The 14,926-nt window shown below is 43.7% G+C and overlaps 1 protein-coding gene across 2 annotated transcripts in view; it reads right to left on the reverse strand.

Moving 5' to 3' along the window:
- Positions 1-14,926, reverse strand: part of USP21 (ubiquitin specific peptidase 21) — a 558,274-nt gene that overhangs the window by 395,390 nt on the left and 147,958 nt on the right. For both annotated transcript variants that reach the window (XM_086945031.1, XM_086945032.1), the window contains exon 5: positions 11,017-11,076. In XM_086945031.1, the coding sequence (XP_086801157.1) occupies positions 11,017-11,076 (60 nt within the window). The remainder of the gene's footprint in view (positions 1-11,016; positions 11,077-14,926) is intronic.

The raw sequence follows: 14,926 nt of genomic DNA on the forward strand, positions 1-14,926 counted from the left end.
AGAGTTCAAAGAAATGGAGAGTCCTAGAAAAACCACTACAGGTCGACAACGCGGAATAAAGGGAACGGACGTCAGTACGCCACTGAGGTCTTCTTATGGCTCTGATGATGTCACGCAGAATTGTGTGCGGAGCCATACCATTGTGACGTCCTCTTCGACGTGGGAGAGCTATGAAAAAAGTTTCAGTAGAATTCTGCGCAAGGAGTCATTCAAAAGGTGAGGAATCCAGAGGCAGAAGTATCTATCAGAAATGCATTTCATTCACATGCAGAACCGTTTCAGCTTAGTGGTACAAGTATAGCAGACTAAATCAGTGCACTTTTTTTTGTAATAGTTTTCAAACATGGTTTTAGAAACATTCATGCTTCCACCCACCATGACAATGCCAATAGTAAACTTCATGCAAACACAAATGGAAAGGCAAATGTTTTTTGAAGTGAAGAACAAGATGCATTTTGAGAAGGCTATGTCTAAAATGCGTGGAGAAGAGTAGCGGCAGACCCTGCTGCAGAGGTCTGGCCAGGGATCAGGGTTCAATTCCCGCCTCGACAGCTCTTGGACTCAATCTCCCCGGACCTGATAATTCTCGCCTCGGTGCCTAGTCTAATCATGGGTCCCACTCTGTGACTCTGGGCAATAGCTTGCTTAATCTCCACAACAGCCCCAGCAGCACTTGGATGTCTGGCTTCACCTTGGGGGTGCCCAGGAGTGGGCATCTCACAGGAAAGCCAGGACGGGTTCCACAGCGGTATGAATACAGCAATACGAGACCTCTGGGTAGAAGGCGCTATATAAATACAAACACATTTACATTTACATAAAATAAAATTTAAGAAAAAGGGTACAAGCAGGCTCCATGGAGAAAGTATGCTGCACTCCTCTTTCCTGTAAACGATCTCACTTTGAAGTCAGCTAAAAGCAAAATATACACCAGGCTTCCTTGAAGATACAGCTTGACATTTGGTCTTGGTCTTAGAATGCCCAGTAAATGTGAGGAGATAAGAACAAGGTTTAAAGGACCATTGTAACAGAAAACGCGTTTGTGGAAGATCACTGTGAAAACGACTTTGGCATGGGGAGGTAAGAGCTCAAGATGGACAGCCTAAAGCAAATAAAGCCAGCAAACTGAAAGCCAGAAAATGTGAGTTACAATTCACAAAGCCAATAGCAATCAACAAGCGGAATGCATTCCCAGGTCAACGTTCTGAAACTCTCCAAGAAGTCTTTAGCATACCGCACAGCTGCACTGTCTGGTAGGATGCGACCTAAAAAGGGCTATGATGTGGTGGTTGTGTCACTTTGTTGGTTCATGCACGCAACTAGAGAATGACATGAACAATTTTCTTTAATTATAATTAACCAATTTTCATTGGTAAATAAAACAAATAAAATTATGTAGCACCGAAGAATGTTTTTTTTAAAGTATTGGGACAACACAAGGCCAGGCTGGGTGGGAGCAACACAGAGGACATGGGTGGGGGGTTGGGGGCAGAACCAACACAGAGGGTGTGGGTGTTAGGAAGTAACACAGAGTGTTGGTGGGTATCACAAGCAACAGGCGACAGAAGAGGGCATGGGTGGGACGAAAGCAACACAGAGTGGAGATGGGGAGGAGAAGCAATGGGACAGACAGCAACTCTCATGTGGCCCTGGGAACATGTCCGTCTCCACTAAGTTAGCATGAGCTCTGCAGACATTACACAGCTTTGTGCATGGTACTACATAGCTTTATTTTTTAAATGGCTTTGTTTGCACCTTTCACATGAGAACAGTCTGATGTGTGCTTTCTCTGCCTGTTCTCTGTATTTAGTCTGAACATTGTGAGCAAGGTTGATAAACAATGGCCCTTGTTATTCTGTTCTGGTCAGGCCTTAGCACCTAGACAAAACATACCGATGCAGCTGCTGGTTGGGACAACATACTTTGGTCTTATGCGGATACACAAATAGGTAAAAACACACTTGGAGGGGGACCTTTCCAGGGAGAAGAGTGAGACAGCACCTATGATGTAGAACTCCCATCTATAGGCTAAGGTATGTGGTATGCTGACAAAGCCAAGAGATCTTCTAATATATAATAATACTGCTTCTTAGCCAGGGGAGGGAGGTTAGGCTCTATTGTCTGTTCTCCGTTGTCTTTTCATGATGACATCTCCCTTTTTGATTTATGGACTAGCCGCTATGCTGACTGTATTTGTACTATGCATTTTCCTGCTTGTTGTGGCATGTATACTTCATGTTTTAGCGCCGAGATGCCCAAGGGCCTTCGTTCGCGCTCTACAAATGCTTTTATAAATAAATAAATAAATAAATAAATGTTAGGTCACGTTAGTTAAAATAAATATTTTAAACTATTCAGTGTCTCTGTCAGATCAAGAGTGCGAGCGAAAGGGTGTGTCTTGTTACCACGATTCCTGAGAGATCTGGGAGTGTTGTGTTCTGGGGTTTCTAATCACTTGTTTCTCTGCGAGTGTGTAGGAGAGCAAGTGAGACACTATAGCTATTCGGTCCTGGGCTTCTGGGTAAGGTGGTAGGAGGAGTCAGTCGCTATACACCAAGGTCCTATAATCTTGCACATAGTTCTGTTCATGGGCAGAATCCCTGCATCACAACCTGGAACGGCGGTAAGAGAAGCACACAGTGAGAATGCAATAGGGGTGGGCAGATACACAGGGCCAAGTGCAAGACAGAGGGGTTCACAGAGAAGCACACAGGCAATAGTGAGCAAAGCAAAGTGTATGGGAAGAGAAGTACATGAGAGACAGCCGGAAAATACATGTACCCTCATGGATCGCTTAACTGGGTAAAAAAGTAGTGCTTGAGAAGCACCCAATGGAAGCACAGAAAGCAGCTAATCACAAGAGAAGTTAATGAGGCCATATTCCATAGGAGGGACTAACATCAGCAGGCAAATGAAAGCTAACCAAATGTCAGCAATAGGTGGGGTCCAAGCCCTTGTATGATCTTGGTAATCCTACTATGTGTGTCACAAAAGACAGCACATGTACTGACTAGTAGGCTAATCCTAAAGAATGGCTTGTCAGCCTTTTAATTTTTTTGTAAACTAGGAAAAACAGCAGACTTAGCAAACCTCTTCTCCCAAGAGACTGCAGTTCCATAACATGGAAGCTAGTGACCCAGCCTTTTATACAAGCTGGAATTGCAGCTGTTGAAGAATCTATTCTTGCACCCAGTGTTCAAATTGTTAAAATATATATGTATTCTAGAACCTATTGCTTTGTTTTTTGTTGTAGCTGAAAACCAGATGTGCTAAATAAAGAATGGCTATTCTGGATTCCATCCAATGACTCTTCCACCATCCTGCACTTCCTGCCTCCATATCTCACTCTTGCATGTTTTTTTTAATTTCTGCTTTCTCCAAATTGTCAAGGTTTTCATATCTTTCTTTTCCTCTTTACTTTCTCCATTTTCTGCCTTTTTCCTCTTCCTAAGCCTGATCGTGAAAATAAGTCCTGGTTCCCAAAAATGAGCGCTGATGGCCCCCACCACCTTCCACTGTAGTGTACAAAAGCAAAGAAGGATAATGGGACTGTGAAATGATAAATTACAAAATCACCAGACATTATGAAATGCAATAGAGCTGGTGAGCCAGTCACATTTATCTTATAAACAAATACAAAGAATTTCTGAAGCAAAGACAAAGTGACAATGTTTAAATAGCCCAGACTTGAGGCAACCATTAACTAGATTTTTCCCACTTCAAAACCACCCTCTCTCTCTTTTTTATTTTTTTAAAGAAAAGGCATTAAAGTAATTTTTGAGCAATCGTTTTCATTTTACTGGCCATAATATTTTACGCAGACCTGCCAACTTCCCAAACAAAAGTGAGAAGAGGTCAAGGCATTAGAGAGGGTGGAGCAGAGTGCAGAGACCTACAAAAGGCATTTCTTCCACCTCTCCACATCAACCTCTCCCAGACACTCAAAAAGAAAAATACAAAAAGCTTGCTAATCCTGCCTCCAATGTCCTAGGGCGTTTTAAAAAGCCATAATGAACACTGATTGTCCAGAGACTTCAAGGATGAGCAGGAAATTCGCTCAATGCAGGGGTTTCCAGCTTTTCTTTTCTTCCACCACGTGATATTGGATCCTCACCATGTGGCTTTGTTAAGAGTGCTGATATTGCCTGACATAATGAAGCCCTGCTCATTTTATAAATTCCATTGCTGTTGTCCTACCTGACGTGGGGAGTGCCCGGGACCCTTTTACTGCCACTGTGGATCACTGCTTGCACTACTGCCCTTGCCGCCATAGCCGCTGCTGCCGGGGCTTGAACTACAATGCCCGGCAGCACTTGCGGCGCGCACGCCATCAGCGCGGGGTGAAAGCACCAGGAGGCGCTTAAAAGGAGTACAGCGCCCCGCGTCGCGGGACGCGTGCAGGCAGCGCCGGGAGAAGCCCAGGACAAGGGCAGGCCGTCTTAGGCCGTCAGAGGCCGGAGAGGACTGGACTGGGCCACCCCTCTTTCATCTGGCGACTGTTGATGCAAGTCCCCCTAGGTGAGCTAAGGATATTTTCATTTTATATCTAAAAGACTTGTGTGTTAAAAGTAGTCATGGGGAAACGTGTAGGACAAGTGGTATCCAGAACTCCTGTAACAAGCATTGACACCATGCTGGAAAGAGCAGTCAGCATTGTTAGCTACGAAATCGAACTGACAGAGGCGTCTTTCTCTTGGCTTAGGGCTACCACTTCAACCCTTGACTTCGGTAGCTGAAGTTAGAAGTTTAATCGTGCATGACCCTGATATTTTAACTGCTCCTTGTGAGGATTCTAGAGACGTTATCATAACCAATCCTCCTGCATCAGATCCCCCTATAATTACCGCTGCACCTATCGGGTCAAAACGCAAGAGGAAGCCAGTTAAGACTGTGAGCGCAAAGAGGAAGCAACCCATTCACCCCTGTTCTACCCGTACAACATTGAATTCTTGGATTTGTCTCTCCACCAACCTTACAACAGTTGAGGCTCAAGTTCATGCTCCAGACACTCACTCTCTTCACTGCTCTATTGGCACTCAGACTGAGATTGATCAGTTTTTTTACAATTAGTAATGGCAGCAGCAGCAGCGAAGTGGCTATGAGTTTTATTATGGACACAATTACTGATCGTGTTAAATGTGTTCTTGACAATTTTGTTTCTTCGTTAAAGGACTCCGTGCCTGTTGTGTTTTCCGCCCTTTCTGTCCCCCAATCCACGATCCCTAATACTGCCTCCAGGGTAGATCTTACTACTCCTGAAACTAATGGCACAGGAATACCAAGCATGTCAAATCTACCCTCTAATAGCATTCGTACTTATCAACAAACGCCAAATGACCCAACTAATCTGAGGTGTTGACGATTGTGTTATGTGTAATACAATTCGTTCTTGTTTCGAAACTGTGGGGACCACAGGGGCTAATAGGAACATAGTGCGGGTTGATTCAAATACAACCACTGATGGTAATTTAAAAAACACTATGTCATCTAATAGATCATGAGAAGGGGCCACCACCTTCGCTTGTGTATCAGAGACTGGGGGCAACACGGAGGTGTTAAACCTACCACCCGAGGCTTGCCCATATGTTGTTGTTTTAGCAGGCGTCCCCCCCCTAAGATCTGACCAGACAGAATCATGGGCGCAGTTACGTTGTAAGTGTGTGGACTGGCTGTCTAAACACAAAAGATTTAGGCCATTACTGACTGAGAATATTATCATGGCACGGAGAGTGGGTTGGTTGGGTATATCTCAAAAATCTATTAGGGGGGATTGTATAGTCATTAATTTCCGCAGGCCTTCTGTGGCAAAAGCTATATAATCACCACATATGGATCAGACTGATCTTACTACGAGTATTTGTGCTTTTGCCATTGGGCTACTTTTATAAACCCCCATTTGAGGCATCTCGTCCTAACATACCCTATTCCATCCCAACCCTTAACAGATTTGCGCCTTTATCAGATTTGTTTTGTCAGGATTGACTACCCCCCGATGACTCAAGTATTAACTGAGGTAGCGGAATTAGTATCCCCTGGAACTTGTCCCCAGCCCCGCAAACCCGATATCTGGACCACAAGGATAGCGGACCCGTCATTTAAAATATTAAGTTGGAATGTTGCGGGTTTAGCATCCAAATTAAATTTACCGGATTGGCAGGCATTAATTAACAGCCAAGATATTGTTATGCTCCAAGAGACTAGGGCAACTCGGGAGCTGTTTATGGAGGGTTTCGAATGTTTTAATGTCCTATCCCCCATCCCTGAACTAGGCAGGCCTGCTGGCAGGCTCTCAACATGGATTAATATTAGGGCAGGAGGTTGCGCTAGAGTTCTGCGTACCAATAGTAATAAGTTTCAGGCTACTATTTATACACGGGGGCTTCACTTTATTTGTTTTATAATGATGATTTTAAATCCGTTCCTAATATGAACTTTATCGAATTGTTTGAGTTTATCTCTACTTTACAAATCGCTAATTGCGATATGAAAGCCAAAAGTATATGCATAGGTTGTGACTTTAATGTTAAAATCCCACAGGGCATTTGCCCAGCCACTCAATTTACTAACATGGGTCTGTTGAGCCAGAGAGGTGACCAGCTAGTGAATCTCCTAAGTTCTAATAACTTTTTAAATGCTATGGAGATCGCAGCAGTGCCCTCTAGGGATGGTCATATTAAACCCACTTATGGAGGACGGGGCTCAGCCTCTACCATTGATTATATTTTTATAAGTGCTTGCATAGACGAACATGTGACAAAGGTAAAGGTAATCCCCACACTCCAGTAGGATCATGATCCGATAAACATGACCTTAAGTTTTACAGATAGACCAACCTATGACCATGCTCACAGTGCTAGTGATTTAACAACCATTACTGATAATCTCCGACTGGTGTGGCGTTGCATAGATAACAGAGCAGTATTTGAAAGGATGGTAAGATCTTATCCTGTTCTGATTGACACCTGCTTAACATTTAGAGAGTGCAATCAGGAGGTGGTTGGTGCCTTTACACAGCTCTGCACTGGTATTAAATCCCTATTGTCTAAGCCCAACAAGAAAACCCACTTAGACCCTGGATGGTTCAATGCTGATTGTTCTATAGCTAACAGAGCCCTGCGGAGGGCGCCTGCTGGAAAACCTAGAAGTAGCTCTTTTGTTACATCACTTAGGATAAGTTATAAAAGAGCCATCAAAATCAGAAAAGAGGAGATCATTAAAGACCACTGGGATAATCTCGTTTGGGCAAATACCTTAAAAGATGGCAAGGATTTTTGGCAGGCAGTTAAAGGCATGAGATCCCTGGGAAACACAATGTCGCCCATTAGTTGTAATATATCTAGCGAGTCCTGGGAGAACCCCTTTAGCAAGATCTACGTTGCTCCGGACCCTTGTCTAGTCCGTGAGGCGCGTATCCCAACCATTGGGATATGGATTGAATAAGTTGAGGAGGCAATTACTCAGAGCCTGGGACATAAAGCCCCCGGGCCTGATGGCCTCCCCATCGACCTTATAAATAGTCACCCCGACTTTTGGGCACCACTACTTTTCAATGTTTTTAATAATTTAATACATTCCCCCATACCCCAAACCCGGTCCTCTAGTATTATAGTACCAATCTTTAAGAAGGGGGACCGGTCGAATCCGAGTTGCTACAGGCCGATCACCCTGATCGATAATACCTTGAAAATCTTAGGGAGGGTATTATACAACAGGATCAAATCGTGGGCTGAAGAATGCCAGGTTTTACATCAATGTCAGCTGGGGTTTAGGAGCAAAGTGGGCACTGTGGAACAGTGCCTCAACCTCAACATGATTATTGGCAAATATAAAATAGCCAAGAAAACACATTTATACCTCGCATTCATAGATCTTACGTCGGCTTTCGACTTTGTTAATAGATCCCGGCTGTGGTCCATTCTCTTAGATTATGGATTGGAGGAGACACTGGTCTCCTTTTTAGCATATTTGCATAGAGACCTAGACGCCAGAGTTTGTATTAGTAGGAATGGTGAGGTCTTCAAAGCCATTGGAGTTGGTAGGGAGTCAGGCAGGGTTGTGTCCAGGCCCCCCTCCTATTTATTTTATATATTAATGATTTAAGTGAGTCCTTGGTGACTTTAACCCAGGACGTCCCATCTATTAATGATAACAAAATTCCGGTATTGTTATATGCCGATGACGCAGTATTGATGGGACATACCCCAAAAGCCCTACGCACTTTGGTTAATGGCTTTGTAGAGTTCATGGCCACCCTAGACTTATGTAGTAATTAAAAAAAATCTTTTTTGATGCCGTGTGGGTCTAAGAAGTATTCTAATTCACCAATAGTTTTAAATTCTAATCAATTATTGAGCACTCGCACTTTCCCATACCTTGGCTTGGTATTCGCATCTAATGGCTTGTAAAATGACCATGTGGCCTATTGTAGGAGGAAGTTTACCAACTCTATTAACATCATACTTGGGTTTCCCAAACCAAGGAGTGTTGAGGTGATGCTCAACACTCCTTGGACTCTTAAGATCTATAGACTTTAATGCATACCAGTTGCAACCTATGGCGCGGAAGTCTGGGGGCACACGACTAGTGGTTGCATCCAGGGTGGAGAGAATAGATTTTGTCGTAAAATCCTGGGTGCATCTATTTCCTCATCCAAGTATGCAAGCCAAAGCGAACTCAACCTCCCATACATAGAAGATCATATTAAGGCTCGCCCTACGCTATTTTGGTTGAGAATTTGGAACAATCCTGCAGTATTGTTAACAAGAGAGATAATTTTAGATTGTTTGAATTGTGACAGGGGGATGTACATACCATGGCTGGCTGCGGTTCGCAAAAGTCTAGCTAGTGTGAACCTGGAACATGTATTTTTAAAAAACTCCTTAGACATCAGCTCTATTAGCAGCAAATCCCTTCAGAAGACCCTGTATGCTTCATATAAAAAAGCTAGATTAACTACTGAATGCAAAAAAACCTCAGTGGCTAGATACATGGAAATCGAGAATGTGATACCAGCGGTCGAGATATTTCTGGCAAAGGGGTCTACTAATCCGACTAAGGATAGATACCATGAAATACATGCTGTCATTTCCAGTGGGTTTTACTAATAACCTTGATCTTCTACCATGGCCCTGTTACAACCAACACAAACAATCAATGCTGCACTTTTTATTCTTCTGTTCCTATTATTTACTTCTCACCAAAAGATTTTTGATTCCTTATTTCAAAGCTCTACACGAAATTGATTATAATGCAGCCTAAGGGAGGGTGTTAGGTTTAAATGATGATGAATTAACCTTCCGGGTTGGATCATTTCTGAAAGCTGCGGTGCGCACTTGCAATTCTATGCAATTTTGTTAAATTACATGTATATTATTATTCGTTTTTAGTTGATCGTTTTAATGATTAACTATGAACTATGTACTGTATTATTGGAGACCCATATTAATTTTGATGTATGTTTTTTAACTTGTACTTTTATGGATATGCTGTCTTTTATTCAAATAAAGTTCATTGAATTGAATTGAATTGGAAAAAATTGAACCATGTGAATTAGCAGGTCTGGTTTAGGAAGAACTGACTTGGGGTCTGATTTAGAATTTGGCAGACATGATTTACTGTGCCAGGGCAACGAAATAAAGTACTCTGTTGCCTTACACAATAAAGGACCAGCATACCTGAACCTCAGTCTCCCATTCCACGTACCCGCCAGACAACGCCGATCCTCTCAACTCGCCCTCGCCTCCATACCCAGGATCGACAAGACCAGAACCGGAGGAAGGTCATTCTCCTACCTCACCGCTAAGGCCTGGAAACCCATGCCCCTGCACCTCAGCCAATCCGAGTCGCTGACCCAAAGAAGGAAGGACCTCAAGACCTGGCCCTTCAAATCATTCCACCCAGCCCAACCAGCAGCCCCCGTCCCCCAGCGCCTGGAGACGGGTGAGTAGCCATGGTTTACAAGTACCCGACTGATTGAGTACCCGCAACAGGATTTAGAGCTATCCGCCATCCCAGAGGATATCCCTTACAATGGCAGGATCCACCGTCATGACAGTTCCTGTTAATACATTGAAAGTTTGATGGACGGCTCCATCAACGTGATGGAGCTGTATGGCAAACAATCAATATTCTTTTTATTTTCAAAAACAAAATTCAAAGCAGGATTTTCTTAACAAAAAAAAATACCACAATTTCCCCACCCCCCTTTGCCATGGGAAGTTTCTAACATGGCGTGGGGTGATTTACAAGTTTTCACTGCCCCTTGCGGTGAGACTTTACTTGGCGGTGATGATGGACGGTGAACACTGGTTATTTGGCACCTCTAAACCAGACGGGGGTCAAATTACCAATATTCTGACTGCACTTAGTCAGAGGAGCATGTCAATGGTTAAGACGGAGTGGTTTCCACCACTGGCATACTTCAGTTCCGCCCGACTCTAAATGAGACGGGGGAACTTTAGTTTGGCAGAGAGAGTACTCCATTGCATTTGCAACGAATACCCTCTGCACCAAACTCTAAATCAGACTTTCTGGAAGAACCATGGAGTTAAAGCAGGCTATCTTCGTTATGCAGGGTAAGGTGTGACTGTTGCTCTTACTTTGAAATTCCCCCTTACATTGTCTCAGACAAGTATATCTCAGAAAAACAGCTACATTCCTTAAGTGCTATAACAGAGTGCTACCTTTTAAATCATGACCAATGATCAGTCAACTTGGGTAAAGAAAACAATAGGAAACTATTCCCAATCAGACCATAGTAAGTAATGTCCATTACGTAATTGACAATGCATTTCTTATGGTCAATATGCCCAGCCCAAAAGTAACTGAAATAAATGACAAACTAAAGTGATAGGGCAATCCGATTTTGGCTCTGGAGAGATACGAGACATTTGGGGTCAAATTCTGAATAGGAAAAACTATTCAAACGTTGAAAGGACTCTTCAAGCTCAGAAAGGTTTACTTCAAATTGCTATTAATGAAAACAAAATATAATGAAATAGAGCTGCAATAACTTACTGTATTCCCAAGATTTCTTAATCCAACCTGACCCGTTCCAAGGACAAGTGGACTCTGCGGCTGTGGAAATAAGCCAAGAATGACAGTTAATCAGTCTTAATTAGTCAGATAACAGATTTTATCACCAAAGAAGACGTCAAAAAGTCATGAGTAGCTTAGTTAAGAGCAGAACTTTGCACAACTATTTTTGGACCATGGAAAAGAAACATGAAGCAGGCCAACTTTTATATGTGGGGCACTCACGGTGCCCCCACATATGAAAGTTGGCCTGCTTCAATTAACCGAAGTTGCTATAGCAAAAAAAATCATTGTGAACAGAACTCAATCAATTCTTTTGTTACGAAGCTTTTGGGGGGAAAAGTTTGCGAAATTTGGTGTTATTCTGTTAATTAGGTAGAACAGACTTATGCTTTCAATCAGCCAGTTTTGCATGTGAATGGAATAATACACCCACCAGTGGATGAAGTGACAAGCGAGTTATCCGTTTCACCAACCACCTACATAATACAATGTGTCTTCAAGCATTTAGGAACTGTGGGAAAGCAACACATCCATGCTCAAAGTGTTTCACTGTCTCCCAATAGTCTACATTGTCAAAAGATGCATACAAGGAGGAAGTCCATTTGTAATTTAAGCAAATTTCCAAAGCTAATCAGAGGACACTGTGCTCTCTACTCGCATCTTGACCGGTGGAACACATTTTCTGGACTATCTGCAAAACAATTGAATTTCCCCCAGCAAAGACAAGAAATATTCAGATCACTTGCTGTCTGGAAGAAAGTTAAGACCTGTCTCTCCCAAAAGTAATGGCACATAATCACAAAGATTAACTAACAAATTCTATTGTCTGACTCAGAATGAATTAATTAGCATGGTACCGTCAGCTTTAGGATAGAAGACCTTAAATCAGCCCTCCTTGTGCTTTGGGGCTATTACGTACAACCCCTGGTCTTGAGTTCTGAATGCTATCCAGTATAACTAAAAGTGAGTCTTAAGAGAAGCTCTCCTCTGAATATCTTTGTGAATCCTACACACAACAGGGCGGAGCCCATGCATGTGAACCCCCACAGACTATTCTGGCCCACCAGGCAAATCTGACAGTCATGCTAAGTACAGAAAGTGTTTTGCTGTTCGGTATTATACCTAGCCATCCTGTTCTCAAACTAGCTGCTGTATCATGGTATAGCATAGATTGTAGAAGATAACTGGCATATACAGATATGATGCAGTCCGCCCGGGTGCCAGTAGGTGTTGTTAGACGGAGGTGTGCTTTGACGAAGGTATGACTACAAACCGTCTAACCCGGCAGACCATGAGGGATAGTATTGCCAAAGCATAAATACCACGAGTCAAAGACTAAACCGTATGTATTTTGAATTGGGTTCTCACACATTTGGTGTATATCCTCACTTTATTATAGGTTTTCACAAGGAGTGGTAAGCATGGGGCTGGTCCCCGTGTGGTCATGAAGAAGAGGTTTAGGGGATACCACGAAACATGTCGACCGAATATTAGGGACTGTATACACATAACAGTTATATCTTTTCCCTACTATTTAACCCCTTTTTATCCCTACCAACTAGAAGTTGTAGCTCACTAGCTAGATATTTTTAACAACACTTTCACCACTCCACGAATACTGCACTACACATTTCTTCACGAAAAAGTGCTATTACGTAGTTCTGCAAGTTGCAGCACGCCCCAAGCAGCAGCTGTTTGGGATGGCCCCAATGATGAAGCATGTCACCTTGGGGTAACCCTCGGTGAATGAGGGGACTCCAGAAAATAATTTTCTTTTCTTTGGACAGGGGTCTTGTTTTTTCGGGCATTCAGCGGAATCCCCATTCCCTGGGTTAGGTTTTTTTGAATCTGCATTTACAGTTTTTTTGTGAACTACATGTACATTTGAGGGTGAACCTAACCAGTACCACTATCTCCCCCCTTTTTTGATTGTACATACAGATATGATGCAGGCAAATATATACATCATGTAGTTCTTAAGCTACTATCAAATTTTTGTTTTGCAGGTGAAAATACAATCACCAATAAATGATATCAAATATTTTTTCAGGAACTTAGTGGACTACAATGGTACGTGATGCCACATTGTTATCAGGGACAATGTCCTCTCCAGGGATAGAGAAGAGGTATTGTCACAGCCTTTCCCAAGAAAGATAACAATGTCAAGCTTTGCTCTTCACACCAACTCACTACTTTACTCAATGCAGGTGTGTTAGAAATGGAGGGTCTCTAGTTAGCAATGGTTTGCACCGCTGTCCAACAGGGACCCTTCTTCCTAGTCAGGGTAAAGGGGATACCCTTCTAAAATAACCCCTGTTCGCCCCCTTGGTAGCTTGGCATGAGCAGGCAGGCTCATCTCAGAGGCAGTGTGTGAAGCATTTGCACATAACCAACATTAATACAGTGACAACACTACAAAAAGACGCCACACCAGTTTAGAAAAATATCCAATATTTTTATATATCCAAAACAAGACCAAAACGTTAAGAATCCAGCATACAGTACTTAAAAAGATATACTTTGCAAAATATCCTTATAATTGCAGAAGTATCTAAAAAACACAGTTCCTACGAGTCGGTAGCTCCGTCCAGGGCTAATGTGATGCTAAAACCAACAGAGTCTAACAGTTCCAGCAGACCGCGGTGGTACAGGCCAGCGAATGCATGAACAGACTCGTGAACAGTACCTTTCTCGATGCGGCTGGAATGTTGGTGGGAGCCGGTCGTGGCAACCATTGCGGTTGCGTTGCAAAATGGAAGAGGTGCAGGGTGTGGTCCCCTCACGATGCGGTGCAGGCATAGGCTTGGTGACGATCGCCCAGTGTCAGTGAGACCAAGGTTTACGGTGCAGGGTGAGGCGGTGTGCGATGTGGTGCTGGAAGGTTATGGTGCAAGCGAAAGAGCCGTTTAGCGGGAGCTGCCGTCGGTCTGCCCAGACTGCTATGGTGGACGAAGCGGTGCATTTTGAAACTTACGAGTGGTCCGCCCAGCCACAATGAGGTCACAGGTTTTGAAGTCAGCAGCAGCGACAGTGTAGGTGTGACCAGGATGGTGAAGTGAAGTGACGCGGTGCGGAGTGCGTGGCCCACAGGTCACGGTGCAAGCAGCGGCTCAGTGGCGTCGTCGCCAGTGAGACCAGGGCTGGGGTGCGAGATGCCAACAGTGCCTTCTGCGGTGCCGCAGGAGACACAGAACCAGCGATGGAGTTGGTGACGGAGTCGGTTGCGTTTCCCTTTCTCTGTGGCAACTGAAACAGTGGTCCCAGAAGCGGTACCCAGAAGTTGGTGAAGTCTTTACAGTCCCCGAGACTTCAGAACAGGAGGGAAGGTCTACTTCAAGCCCTTGGAGATACTCAGCATAAGTAAAGAAAGTTCAGTCCAGTCCTTTAACTGCCCATGGCAGAAGCAGCAACTGCAGGCCAACCCAACAAAGCAACAACACAGCAAAGGGGCAGTACTCCTCCTGGCAGCTCTTCCAGCTCTTCTTGGCAGGTTCCTGGATTCCAGCGAGTTCTAATGTTCTGGGCCCCAATATTTATACTCAAAATTCCTTTGTTCTCTCAGGCAAAGATTGTCTGTGCTTAGTCCAAACCAGTTTGGCCCTCTCTGGCCCAGCTTCCTGGCAAGAGGTGGAGACAGCATTTTCCAAGGCAGACAGGGCCTATTCAGGTGCAAGGAAAATCTCCTCCCACCACTCTAAATGCAGACCACGCCTATTGAGGTGGTAGTGAAAACTCCTCTCACTACTCTGAATGTAGCCCAGGTCTATTCATCCCAGCCATGACTCATTCAGGAAAGGCAGGACACACATCAAACCCTGTTTGATACTAGATTAATACTTGGCCAATCAACTACTCCAAAAACAATTTATATAAATATAGCACACGCTGA

This window comes from Lissotriton vulgaris, chromosome 12 (assembly GCF_964263255.1).
Source record: "Lissotriton vulgaris chromosome 12, aLisVul1.2, whole genome shotgun sequence".
NCBI lineage: Eukaryota > Metazoa > Chordata > Amphibia > Caudata > Salamandridae > Lissotriton > Lissotriton vulgaris.